This window comes from Nelusetta ayraudi, unplaced genomic scaffold (genome assembly GCF_046127955.1).
Source record: "Nelusetta ayraudi isolate G7.1 ecotype Tasmania unplaced genomic scaffold, CSIRO-AGI_Nayr_v1 ptg000075l, whole genome shotgun sequence".
Taxonomy (NCBI): domain Eukaryota; kingdom Metazoa; phylum Chordata; class Actinopteri; order Tetraodontiformes; family Monacanthidae; genus Nelusetta; species Nelusetta ayraudi.
This window is the reverse complement of record NW_027466125.1, coordinates 2563225-2577474: the sequence shown is the minus strand read 5'-3', so window position 1 is coordinate 2577474 and position 14250 is coordinate 2563225. Positions and strand designations below refer to the sequence as shown.

Genomic DNA, 14250 nt, shown 5'->3' with positions numbered 1-14250 from the left:
GGGGGTTCTCAAAGTAACATTTACCTCCAGTCTGTTGGGGAGTTCCCCAGAAATGAGCTGAGCCTACATTTTTGATTCAACTGACCACAATTTGTTTTAGAAAGAGTGTGCTTTAAACACGCAATCCTGGAAGTCAGTCTTTTGTGATGTCACAAGGGGTCATGGATACAACGCTTGCAGCCAAAACACACCAGCGCTGAGCCTGTTTGTGCCTCCTTTTCAACATGTGGAAGCTACAACAAAGCATAAATTCTGGGCTAAAAGCAAATGCTTTTTGCTGCAGCCTGTACATGGAGAGCCCAATGGGTTGTTTGTTATAATAAATTATGTTAAGGTGCTCCATTGGGAGGTTGAGTGGATGAAAGATAAAGATGTAAAATATAGATATGATATGGGACCTTCAGTAGAAATATTATAACATAAAAAAACCCCATAAAATCTCAGTATGAACTGTTTTCTTCAGCTTTGCCTCGAAAACAACTCTGTCTTATTATCTCCCATCGTCATTTCACAGTGTGGTGAATGTGCATGACACAACCTGTCCATGAGGGTATTCTAGGAGTTGTTGAGTTGTGTATTTGATGAGTTTTTAGCAAGGGATACCTGCACCATCTCATAACAAGAGCCAGTGAAACCGTCCCTTTTAAGCGGTAAAGCCGGTAAGGAAAACACAGTTAGCGTCCAGCTAATGAAGTGCAGTGGCATTTGTAGCCCCCATCCTGAACATTCAAGATGGCAGATAAGAGTAAAACGCTTGAAAGAATGTCAACACTGGGCCCTTGTTTATGTAAACAGACGAAACATCCGTGTCTTTAGAGGACATAGAAACAACTAAATTCTTTGCTCAGGTTGTCTAGTTCTTCCTCATAGCAGAACATATCCTGGTGTCTGTGTTTTACAAAACGCAGATCTTAAATAAAATAAGGTGACACGAAAATCCTGTTTTCCATCAGAACAGCCTGGTCTCATGTGGCTGTGGTCTTGTAATAATAATAATAATAATTAAAAAAAAAAATTATAATACATCTCAGAGTATTTCACTGATGGGCCGGGAGAAGCGTTCACAATCCCATCGCTGTGTTTCTGCGTTCTAAACCAGATCGACGTGCTAGACGTGAAGGCCCAGACGCCGCTCTTCACCGCCGTGAGCGGCAAACACCTGGACTGCGTGGCGGCGCTGCTGAGGGCCGGGGCCGACCCCAACGGCAGCCCGCACAACAACTGCTCGCCGCTACTGACGGCCGCCCGCGAGGGCGACCTGGACATCCTGAGGGAGCTGCTGAGGTTCGGCGCCGAGGTGGACGTCCGGCCCAAAGTCCCCGAGTGGGCCTCCAACGCCACGACGTGCCGGGGGCCCCTGTACCTGTCGGCCGTCTACGGACACCTGGACTGCTTCAAGCTGCTGCTGCTGCACGGCGCCAACCCCGACTTCAACTGCACCGACCACAGGATGCTGGCCAGGATCAAGCAGCCCAAGACGGTGCTGGAGGTGTGCCTGCGCTACGGCTGCGGGGTGGAGTACATCCAGCTGCTCATAGACTTCGGGGCCGACGTGTATCTTCCCACGCTGATCATCGACAAGACCACCAAGCAGAACGAGGCCCTGGCCCTGCTGCTCAAGGAGAGAGGTGAGGCGCCCGCAGCTGGTTGTGCGACTTAAAGGTCCGGTGTCTAAAATTTGGCTCGATTTAAGATTTTTATATTGGTAAAAGCTCAACATACCCCCGATAAACACATTGATAAAAGTGTTCACTCGCAGTACAATAAAGGTAATTTGGTTTTCCTACCTTTAGAGCGGTTCTCATATATATAAGAATATACATGGATCAATGAGAGTCTTGCTCCTAGCTAGCGGAGAACATGCAAACTCCACACAGAAAGGTCGCAGGCCCAGAATCGAACCCACGACCCTCTTGCTGTGAGGTTGCAGCTACTGCACCGCTGTGTCACCCTCCTTCAAATCTCCAAATCTGCGATCTTAAAAACGCTTGTACCGATTAAATTTCTGTCACTTTTCAGTTTGTCCGAAAACCTTGATGTCTCAGTCTCGGCTGGCCATCCGAAGATTCGTCCCGTCCACCGACAAGGACTCTGCCATCGACGGCCTGGAGCTTCCTCTCATGCTGAAGACCTACTTGAAGCACAGGGCATTAGAACTGATGCCATGCTAACGCTAGCATGGAAATGTGCGGCCTGTTACTCCTCATCATTAACCTCATTGCTACACACTAATCACTGGAGACATGGACACGATGAGCGGCCAAGACGTTTTGTTTTCTCTCCTGTCGCAGGTTTTTTTTTTGTTGTTGACATTTTCATCGTGTGTTTATTGTAATTTATACATAAAGGTTGAAGTTTGCGTTTCGGATATTTGGCGTCCATGCACCACACGGAGAAGGTGATCTGCACTCCTGACTCCATGTTGCAGAAAATCCACCCCGTCCTTGGGAAGCGCAGCGCCAAGGTTGACCACTAGAGGCTGCAGTCGTACTATTTTATTTCCCCCCCTGCCACGTTCCGCCCCTAAATCTTACCCTTCCCACCGGCATATTAAAACATCTGCTGATACCTCACTTTAACATCCAGAGCTGCAATATCTGACAGTTAGCAAAAATACAACAGAAATTATCTCTGCGTCACACCATGGTGTTTTAAATCTTTCAGGAAAAAAAGAAAAGAAAAGAAAAACAAAAACAAAACATATTTACCAGCAAGCTTAAAAATTACGATTTACAATGTATTTTTGTTGGCAGAGCAACATCGCTTGCATACCATCCCATGTCCCGCTGCCTTTTAAGCATTTTGTTTGTGTATTACTCCCAGGCAGCAGCTAATGAGCCAGCTGTTGGGTGCAGCGCCTAATAGACAGGAAGTTACAGCGCAGGACAGGAAACCCCGGCACAAAGCCCTGCAGGGGCACACGTGACGCCTTGACACGCAGGTTCTGTAGAGGTTTTTATTTTGAACAAAAGTACAGCTATATCAGATATGGATTTATTTTTTTTCTCTTTACAGCAAAGTACAACAGATTCCCAGTGCTTCTGATTACACCAAAACATATAATGTACATACAGTTGACATCTCCACTCTCCCATTCACAGTTTCTGGATTGAATAGGCATTATTTTTCAGGATTTTCATCTCCACAACGAAAAGAAAAGAAAAGAAAAGAAAAGAAAAAGAAATGAACATATGAGTCAAACTCAAAAAGGCCAGAAAGAAAGAAACAGACAAAAGTTTGCATATGGTGGAAAAAGATACTAGAGGGGACATAATGTGCAGTAGGTCAGAGTCCAAACCTGGAACTAGATGGTTTTATACAATGATTAGATTCCAAAGGCAGGAAGTATGTCAGTTTTCTGCAGTTGTCACTGAACACCACATTGGAAATATGGCTCATTGAAGACTTGCTTGTACCCTGACTACCTGGAGACTGGATCTGACCACCTGCCGTGTGGGGCTTCCTACTCAGGGACGCTGCCGGACGAAATACAAGTGAATTCCGAAAAAAAACATGTTGTTTTTGGGCGCACCCTGTACTACGCTAGAGAGTAACCCAAATCCGAGCGACCTTGGAAGCGTCCATACGTCGGCCTCGTTTCTGTGACCAAAAAAAAAAAAAAAAAAAAAAGTGAAAAAGAAAAAAACTTCAATTGCAGCTCACGGGAAAAAAATGGTCTCAGGATGTACAAGGTCAGAATGATAGGAGGAAATCAGACGGGTGCGTGCATCCTTCGTAACGATGTGGGCAAAATGGTACTAATACTGCATTTCATAAATACAAGTGGAGAGTTCACGTCCGCTGTCAGGATGTTCTGGTTGGAAAGAAGTTAAAAGTATCATTTCTCGAGTAGAAAGAAGTGCATGGTATGAATTGCAATGACAACTGTGTCCGTGTGTGTTTGTGTGAATGCGTGTGTGTTCAGGATTATGTTTATTTTTAGCTCACCCCGACCAGTCTCGCCGTTTTTTTTTTTCCAGCGCGTCTGCTCGACTACAAATCTATACAGACACAGCAGCCACGACCGTCGCCAACTTCCTGTTTGTTTCAGTGTTGTCGTAGAAAAAACGATACCCGTTTTGCTTCAGCAGTGAAAGTCTGTTGTTGTTTTTTTTTTTTCTTGAGAAGAAAAAAAAAGGAGAGTTGGACCATTACACTTATTGGCATTTAGGAAGATAAAGTAATCATAACAGTGATAATAATAATATAATAATAATAATAAAAACAGCTTAAAAAAAAAAAAAGAATGTTACAGGTAAGAGAACCCATAATACCTGGGCAGAGACGGCAACAGTGCCAGTTGTTCCGCCAATTAACAGTTTAGACTTCTGAGTCACAAGGAACCCCCCCCCCCCCCCCCCTCGCCACCCTAACCGCCCAAGACTGGCTGACAATAAATACATGAAAAAACTAAACAAAAAACAAACCCCCCCGCCCCCCCCCACAAATAAACAGAAGCTACATCCTGTTATGTACAGTGAGCAGGAGACGGGTGGACAGAGAAAAGAACTCCCTTTAGTGAGATGGTATGGATTCACAAAAGGACAGGTTCCGCTTTTGTTTTGGTTTTTTTTTGGATTTTTTTTCTTTTTATATTTTAATAGGCAAAACAGGAAAAAAAGAAAATTTGCCGTCAGAAGTCAAAAATGAAACTAAACAATCTGTTAAGAGTTGTCTTAAGTCTCATGCAAAATATTGGATGCCACAAGCATGCATTTTTACCTGGTACTGAGGTCTACCGCACGCTAGGACTGGAACAACATTCGTCTCCAACGCAAAATACCAATATCCAAATATATGATCTGTTTTGTCTTTGTTTTGTTTTTTTTACACTATTTACAGTGTGTTCGCTGACAAAGGTAAAATAAACAATTCTCCTTTTGATCCATAACTTACGGCTCGTTGTATACTTTGAAATGTGAAAACCTAAGTGGAGTAATGAACATTATTTCTCTACTACATATATCTCTCTGTCTCTCTGTATATATATATATGTATATATATATATATATATATTATATATATATGTTTGAAATTAAAGCATGTTTTCTACGAAGCTCTCGCTTGAAGATAAAAGCCTGAAATCAGGAGAAATGTCTCGCTGTGCAATAAAATTACAACTGTATACATGTGACATAATAGAATAAGGTGATTATTTCTGTTTTTTTTTCTTCTTCTAAATGCGCTGCAGCCAGACGACACAGTAGTATATCTACTTGAACGGAAAAAAAAAGGCCTGACCTCGTAGTTTGGGTGCAAGTGGGAGGAGTTCCCAGTTTGGAGAGGGGGTTGGGGGGGATGGGGGATGGGGAGAGGGGGGGGGGGGTGAGCAGAGAGAGTCAAGAGCCCACACTGAGGGGAAAACACATGACTAATTCAAATCTGCCTGTGAAACTGAATAGATAATCACTAGTGGAATGCTGGAAGGCACTGTTAGATAGCATCTCTCTTCTCCGCAGCAGAACGGGCCAGCAAGTGCGACGAGTGTGTGTGTGTGTGTGTGTGCTTGTCCCGGTGGCATGTAGGGATGGTGGTCAGGTGATTTGGTGGGTGGTTGGAGGGGGGGGTCTTTGCTTTACACGGGACCTGAGGTTACACAGCCTGGGAACCAATATGTCGTTGTTGTTGTTGCTTTTTTGTTTGTTTGTTTGTTTGTTTGTTTATTTGTTTGCGAGAAGACAGGACGGCGGTCTTCCACCACAATCTCACTGGGGAGCCATCTCTTCTACACACACCAGCAGCCAGCTCACCCGGGTTTTTTTTCTCCTTCTCTCTCAGCCTCCTTTCACTGGAACCGAACATAAATAACAAAACGTACAAAAGAAACAATGAAAAAAACAGAACAAAACAACCCCCCCCCCAAAAAAAAACAAACAAACAAAACAATTGCAAGGTCTCCAGAGGGGTTATAAGGCCTGTATGAAGGCAAACAAATGACATAGACCAATATAGAACTTTCATATCACGTTGCAGTGACGAGTGAAGATATAGAATGATAATATCACATTGCACAAGTTGTCATACTGTATATGTTGGTGTCCGTCGGGTGACCGGGCTTCAACGCAGGAGGGATGAAGGGATGAAGGGATGGAGGGACGAATACAAACGGAGGACAGAGGTCTGACTGACACTCCAGCTGCAGAAATGAGGACCAGGGTGAAATCCAACCTCCTCCCAGTCGATCTTGTCCGCCGAACTTTCAGGGCTTTTGAGAGGTTGCAACGAATCCGATTGGGCCGTGGTCCTCGGCCAATCACGGAGAAGCTACCGGGGGCTGGTGGGCGGGACGCGGTGGAGACTCTTGTCTGAGGAAGCAGCTGGTGCACGGCAGGTGAACGGGTGAACTCGACGCTGATGACTTTTGATTTTCATTGAATTTGAACCTTTATTTCCATTTTTTATTTTTACGGGTCCCATCGATTCACTCCCCACTCGTGCGAAACCCAAACTTAATCCTCATCAGAATTTGTACTGTGCTTTTTTTTTTTTTAAACAGTATGAGCAAAACACAGCGGTAAAATGAACTTAATTCTTTTTCCTTCATTTAAAAAAAAAAAAGAGAAAAAAAACAGGGAAACGTCCTCTTTGACCTTGACTCCATGCATCACCTCGACCTTCCCGACCTGGGTGGATGTTCTCCGGAGGTAGGCTGTGCTCCTTCCAGGCTCCCAGCAACCCCCACAACCCACCCTATCTCCCGGTGGTCTCATCTGATTGGCCAGCCGCCTGTTGGCAAATCACACGGATACCCTGTCGAACCTGTTTTTTTTTTGTTTAGTTTTTTTTGCCAGAGGGGAACCTCAGTATTCCGCTGGTGTCAGGACTATCGATTCGCTCACCCGCCGCCGCTGCCGCGTCATGGCCGGTGGCGGGCGTCCAAGGAGCGTGACGCTCTTCCTCTGACTCAAGGAAGAGGCCGAGCGGGTGGGCAGAGAGATAGAGAGCACGGGAGGAAGGACGTCGGGGGCGGGGCGGCGTGGAGAGGGGGGCGGGGGGGCAATGTGTGTGAGTGTGTGAGTCACGAGTGGCCAAGAGTGGACCACGACGTGTGCAAAACATCTGAGGAGGGGAGTGTCGGGGGGGGTGGAGACGCAGGCGGAGACGACGGGGGTGGGGGGCGGAGCTTCGGGTGGCCGCGGCCGGCAGCTGCAACATCCAACATCTGACGACATTCAGAAGAACGCAACAGCAGCACAGCAGAAAAGATCTCGGCCTTTGCGGGAAATGCGGTGGGAAACAATCTGTTGGAACTCCAGGACATTCAGATGACTGTGTGTGTGTGTGTGTGTGTGTGTCTGTGTGTGTGTGTGTGTGTGTGTGTGTGTGTGTGTGTGTGTAGTATCTTAGAGGGCGGGTGGGTGAGGGGAGGTTGACTGAATTCATGGGAAGGGGAGGGGCTTCTTGACAGTGGACTCAGCTGGAGATGACGGCAATGATAACTAAGAATGTTACTTAACATATATAGGAACTGGAAAGTTTTGTTTCTTATTTTCTGGATGTCTTCAGTCCTCCTGCTCGCTCAAACCTCAAAGTCTCTTGTGTCATGTTTGTGTGTTGTCACTTTTTTTTTCTTCTTTTTCTTCTTCGTCTTCGTCTTCACGATGGAACAGGATCATCCAGTGTTTTAGTGCGTCTAAGAAAAATAGCTAGTCCTTTTCGGGCAGAGTCTGTGTGTCTCTTATTTCTTAAATGGAGCTAATCTACTAATATTATGCCAGAAAGGAGCCTGGCCTCTTTTGGATTGACTGAACTCATAAACTTCTCCTTGTGCCATGTCCTCCGTCACCTCATACTGCCCCACGCTGAGCGGGTCCTGGGGGGGCGGGTATGAGGGGGGCGTGCACCTGTTTACACCTGAATAAAAAAAAAATAATAATGCAGGTGCAAGAAAAAAAAAAAAAAAAGGCAGAAAAAAGGGGGGAAAAAAGCAGGAAGTGGGGTGTGGGGTGTGGGGTAGGGAGGCAGCGAAGAAGAAGCAGGGGCGGGGTGCAAAAACCAAGAGGAGACATTGTCAGTAATGTATCCGGTAGTCGCACAACAACAACAACAACAACAACAACAACAAAAACACCAACAACGACGACGACAACACAACACCGAGTCATGCTTCCAAAGAAAGCTGCCACTCACACACACACACACACACACACACACACACACACACACACACACACACACACACACACGCTCGCCCAGACAAAAAAAAACAACAACTAGCCATCGCCGTCAACATTCCTGCATATTCAACTTTGACTGGCTATGATTGGCGGCGATCACACACAGTGACTGACGGCTGAATCCACAGAGACGCAGAGTTCAGCTCCAGCGATGGCAACAACAACAACAACAACAAAAAAGAAGGGAGGCCAGAGGTGCTATCCAATCAAACGCTGCGGCAGGCAAACGTGAAAAAGAGAAAAGAACCAATGGGTCACGTCCGTCCAGACGGACGGCTGTTTGTTGGCCACCCGCTTGTTTGAATAGCACCTTCGTCACTTGGGAAGAAGAAACCAATAAAGGAGAAAATAAACAAAAAAAGCCCAAGAAAAAGCACAGCAGCAACAGAAAGCTGTGAATGTGCACTGAGCTACAGGCTACGATGTTGTTTAGCTACAGTCTACAAGCATCACAACTATGCTAGTGCAATTAAAAAAAACAGTAGGTACAGTCAGTCAATATTTGGAAATGAGATATTGAAAAGTTGCCATGGCATCTTGGGGGAGGGGGGGGGGAAACAAACACACAATGCAAAGCCGCTGAAGTGTCTGGTCTTTGGTCACGGGCCGTTTGGCCTTCATCCCTTCCTGCTAGCGGAGCCCCTTTTCTTACTTATTAAAATGGTTTTGGAAAGTCAAAGATCATGATGAGAACGGGATTGAGCTCCGACTGCAAGCGCCAAATGCCGGCGTTAATCAGCGCGGCCGCTCAGCAGTTGCCATGGCATCTTAGTGTGCTAACGCTAAGGAGAACTCTATAGTGGATAATACCTTTAGCATTTTCAAACCATGTCCATACAACATGGCCCTCTTTCTCAAGATGAAATCTATAAATGAATCTGAAATTCAAGAGAGTACTTCACCTTGTGCCGGGCCACGTACACATTACAGCACTTAGAAACACACAACAATTACTTTTTTTTTTTTTGACAAGGTGTCGATGGAGTGGGAGATGGGGGAGGGTGGATGGGGGGAGGGGGCGTGTCCAAATGTCAGAGACAACATTCCAGCAGGGCTCGTTAGGTTAATTAACACCTTCACGGATGCTTCATGCTCACTGTGAAACTGGCACGGTGCAAAGACTATCCGGTAATGGCAGACATCTAGTCTCACGCTAATATGGCTAAATGCTAAAGGACGACGGCGGTGGTCGTGAACGTGTGCGTCCTGCGTCCGACTGTAAAAGCTCTTGAAGTAAAACAAATCTTGCAAATATAAAGCGTTTTTTTCCCCAATGTTGTGCCAATAGATTTTAAAATTAAAGGCTGTTCAATGCGTACAATGGCCAAGTCCGCCTGATGCGTTTGTAGACAGACACCTCGCTCCACATTTTCTAGCTTAGCAATGCATCTGGAACTCTAAACTTGAAGACCTCTTACGTTCATCTTAAAAAAAAAAAAAAAAAAAAGCAAAAAAGCTCCGGTCTGAAGCGTCTCCAGCGGCTCTTAGAACTGAGCCACCAATGAACTTCTTAGCCCAGTTGTGATGAAAGTAACAGGAATTCAATCCTTCATTAAACGACGTGAAGGGAAGCTGAGCAGAAGAAGGAATTTGTAAGCACCGCTAAAGAGATTAGCGTGAACGCCGCGCTAGCAGCGTTTCTGTCACAGCTGGATGCTTCCAGCCGGAGTTTAGCTAAAGGTCCCATATTATTACCCATAATCCCATAATTTCTAATTCTGAGAGTTCTATTTTCAGTCCCAGAATCCAGCGGAGCACATTCACATGAATAATTAGCCAAAAGATACACCCCAACCCCAGCCATGCTTAGCCCTCTGTTTACAGCCCTCTTCAAAGGGTCAGCTCAGCTTTAGCTTTGCGCTAACTCTTACTTTTGGAAGGACGACACACACAATCTTAGAGGGGCAGAACCAACACCGGGATAGGGAGGGGTGTTGTCAAAAAACCTTAAGGAGCTCTTGGTCCCTAAAGTGACATCACATAAGGGGCAAACTTCAAGAATCTAATGTATCGCTTTGTCACAGCTGATTGTAGTTGTGGAAGCGGGGGGAAATGTCTGTGTACGTGCAGACTGGGTTTGATAGAGCACAGAGCACTGACACGGGTGCAGCCACCAGGTGTAGTGACCACCAGGAAGAGGAGGTGGCGCTCTGGAGCCACGTCTGTTTGTCAAAAGGCAGGACTCACAAGTCACGAACACTGAAATCGCCCTTTAAAACTCAGTGCATGCAAACAGCCCTCTGTCTTTTCATTGATGCTTAACGACTCCTTTATGATATAACTTCATAATTACAACAAACATTTAACTGGACAGAAAACGTGACAATAATACGGCAATAAAAGCACAGAAATCGGCTTGAGATGGCTAGCTTCCTGTTCTGGGTTCATTCATAAGCAAATGTGTGTTTGCATGTGTAAGAGCGTTTTTTTTTTATTATTAAAAAAAGGTGTTAAGGAGAAAAAAAACACAAAGCAGGTTGAGGAAAGAGTAAACAGCGATGAGAAGACAGAGCAGACCAGCGAGGCGGGAAAATAAAAGAAGGAGAATCACCTGATATCTTCTTGTTGCCTCACCTTTCTGTTTGGTCACCTTTCTCACCGTCATGGCTGCCTGCCGCTTCTGGTACTCAGAGATCTCGAAACCTGGAGGGAAAACATGACCGGACACTCGGGGTCAGTATCCACCCACAAGCATTCCCAGCCAGTAGGACAACTGCGCACGTGCACAATCAGTCTGTCAAATCCAAACATTTACATGTTTTCATTTACTGGCTTCATTGGGGGGGGGGGGGGGGAAAGAAAAAAAGGGAAACAAAAGAACTCGTTCATTAACACGAGTCACTTCCTGTATTTGATGCACAAATATTAGGCAAATGCAAGACTTACAGGAAGCACAAAACGCCTGCCTGGAAAAGTAATAACGGTTCCTTTAACAGGAGAACGGGGGGGTGGGCAAACGCTTGGACTGGTGGGTCCTAAGGTTTGACAGCGGGACCGGAGTAGAGGCAGATAGATGGAGTGCTTTGGTGACCCACCTCATAGAAAAAAAAAAAAATTAATATCAACTGAAAATTAACAAAGGTGTTAAAACAAAACATATGTCCTTTAAGCCTCACGGTATTTGGGTATTTACTGAAACGGCTCTTAAAACACTGAAATATGGTTGAAATGAATGATTTTATGACTTACTTATTATTGATATAATGTCTTTGAGTATGGCGGGCCGGACTAAAAAGCTTAACAGGCCGCATATGGTCCCTGGGCCATATATTGCTCATGCCTGGGCTATACCATTATTATAAAAAAGAGGGCATTAATAGGGAAGGAGTGAAGAAATTGTGTACGTGTGATACCACTGATTTCAACTCCCAGCCAATACCAAGCAAAACCCAAAGTGGTGATGCTGATACCAATACCAATATCAATATCAATATCAATATTAATATCAACATAAAAATATCACTAACAATATCAATATCAACACTTCAACAAAAGCTTAAACGTATGAAGAGAAGGGAACCTTAAAAATGATCATACAATTAATGCAATGGCACGTGCGGCATCGCAAGCCGGGCATCACAAAATTGTAGGGAATTGCAGGGAACGCTGAAATTCACGCAGTCCCGCAACAACAATCGTTTGACTGCGCCAAAATCTGAGCGGCGGCTCCATAAATGTGTGATCGTGAGGCTCCAGGGAGCCGAGCGAGACCAGACACGGGCCGAGAGAGCCGGCCAGCGGCAGCGGGGATACGGGCGGCTTCGCCGCAGAGCAATTTTTTTCCACCTGGATATTTATCGCTAAAATAAAGCTGCGGCTGAGTTTATCGGACCGAGAGATGAGAGCGAGGGGCTGTCGGCTCGGGCCGGTGCGTACGTGGCAAAAAACAATTTCGCCATTTTATAACAGCTTAATAAAATCGCCATGACTGAAAACACATTTGTATGTTGAAATATTAAAACACAATGACATTGAACTTAAAAAAAAAACAACAAAAAACTAAAGACTTAGAAATGATAAATAATGAATGATAAATAATGCACTTGCATGCACTACTGCAAAGAAAACAAGCTAAACAAAGTGAGGTGAAGGTGCAGGAGAAGTCAAGCCTTCCTCTGCTCCTCTGCTGAGCTGAGAGCGATAAGAGTCTTTTTGGGTTTGTGGCTCTGTTTATATCACGCAATCATGCATGAATTCTTTAATTACTGTGAGGTCTGGTTGGACTCCGGCTGTCTGGCCGAGCTGCACGGCGCCCGGCTCCAAACCAGCCAGCCGGTGGGTGTCCTGCCTACACGCTGGGACGTGTGGCACAATAATCCTTTTACCTCGACTCTCTCTCCTGTTTTCATGATCACGGAAAGGCATCGACAAAACATTGACGCCGAAATCCGATAAGCTGGCATAAAAGCCCTGCGGCCAGCAGGCAAGAAGCAAACTGCGTCTTCAGATCAAAGCCTGGTTCTGCCTTCAAAACATCCTCCACTCTGCTCTCACTGCAATCACGTTAAAATGAACGGAATGCTCAACCATATTAGGCAAAGTGTTTCTCAGTGCTCCCCCATTTGAATTCTTTCCTGGAAACGATGAGAGGAATGCGCTCTTTATTAAAACTTTTCTTTATTTCCGCCTTGGAACGTTGCCTGCAATAATGTCTGTGATCTCAGAAGCATCAAAAACGTTATTATTTGTTCAACGGCGTTCCCGACTTTGGCTCTGGAGCGCTTGAAAAAAAAAACAAAGAAACAATGATGCCAGTAGGGGCAGCGTTGCTGCAACACTGCATCGAGTGGAGACATAACTGCAAACTGAAAGTCACAGATCAGCGACATCCGCTGCCAGGCCGCCAAATTACTTTTTGGCTGGAGATCACCTGACAAGTGCCTTCTGCAAAGCAGAGAAGTCTGTCATCACATTGAGGTTGTAAAAAAACAGCCACACATGATTTCTTTTTTTTTTACTCTCCATAACATACAGATGTGCTGCAACCCTGACACAGGGCCGTAAAAGACGTTGAAGAAGTCCAGTTGGAACATGAGAGGTGTGTTGTGACGGCCACTTTGCACCCTCAGCAAATAATGGTGATATTGCCAAATTAAGCAGAAGTGAAAGCTAATGTTAGCACTGCATGCCATAACCCTAATAATGGCAGATTTTAGTTGTGTGATTCAAATGTGATTTGGTTTAAACCAGGGCTGTCGTTAATAACGCGCTAATCCAAACTCCTAACGGCACTACTTTTTTTAACACGCGATTCAACGCCTGGTTCACACTGCAGGCGGAAGAGCCACGAAGATCGCAAAATACTGTAACTGACAAATGCCATCATGGCTTGAGAATACTTAAAGGTTTGAGTTTGTTTTTATTAAGAGTATCAGTATGTAATCGTTTTGGAACGTCCCAATGAAAGTAAAAATAGAATATTTCCACAAATGAATCATTATTGTCGTCTCCAAATTTTTCCTAGTGTATAAGAAACACAATACATATCTTGTTAAGTTACACATAGAGCAGGGTAAAAAAAAAAGCAATTCATTTGCGATTAATCGCGAGTTAGGACACTATGCGATTAATCATGATTAAACATTTTAATTGACAAGCAGCCCTAGTTTAAACGTGAATTTAAATGTTGTCTTCGCTGCTTTTACCATGTTAGCAATTTGCCGTGAAAAAAATGGAAAAAAGAGGCCATCTCTATTGGCAAGTGAAAAAAGACCCACTTTGAAATGCAGTAAAAGTACTGTACAGAAGTGAACTACATTTACATCAACTAATCAGAATGTGGTCTGGGGTAATTGTGGATAAGTTATTATACTGTATGACTCATTCTGTAATCTGCTAAATCCCGGCCCAAACAAGTCTCAAATAGGACTAAAAGTTAATTTGGCGAGACATCATAAGCTTTATGTAATTAAACGGGGCCGAAAAAAACAAAAAAACAGAAACAAGATCGTCTGCACGAATCAAGGACGCCCCCCCAACAAACTTCTGCTGAACGCATATTTGGCAAACTTATGCGGTTCAATTACCAAAAGGTGACTTTTATCACATGTATCCAATACAAGCGTAACATAAG

General features: G+C 44.8%; 2 protein-coding genes across 6 annotated transcripts in view; one reads left to right on the top strand and one right to left on the bottom strand.

Moving 5' to 3' along the window:
* The window catches only part of asb12a (ankyrin repeat and SOCS box-containing 12a), a 321968-nt gene that overhangs the window by 1003 nt on the left and 306715 nt on the right, over window positions 1–14250 (top strand). Inside the window, exons 3-4 of one of the 2 annotated variants that reach the window (XR_012928796.1) lie at window positions 1100–1628; window positions 2020–2305. Coding sequence is in view for 1 of the 2 variants with exons in the window: in XM_076043376.1 (XP_075899491.1) it covers window positions 1100–1628; window positions 2020–2171 (681 nt within the window). In the remaining variant the exon portion in view is untranslated. Of the gene's footprint in view, window positions 1–1099; window positions 1629–2019; window positions 3185–14250 lie in introns of those variants that run through there. The other variant, XM_076043376.1, reaches the window with a different exon arrangement.
* Window positions 7344–14250, bottom strand: part of LOC142899659 (uncharacterized) — a 45738-nt gene continuing 38831 nt past the window's right edge. For 3 of the 4 annotated variants that reach the window (XM_076043361.1, XM_076043364.1, XM_076043362.1), the window contains 2 exons: window positions 10752–10820; window positions 7344–7854 (listed from right to left, as the gene is read on the bottom strand). In XM_076043361.1, coding sequence (XP_075899476.1) covers window positions 7679–7854; window positions 10752–10820 — 245 coding nt within the window. In that variant the 3' untranslated portion in view covers window positions 7344–7678. Of the gene's footprint in view, window positions 7855–10728; window positions 10821–14250 lie in introns of all 4 variants that reach the window. The other variant, XM_076043363.1, reaches the window with a different exon arrangement.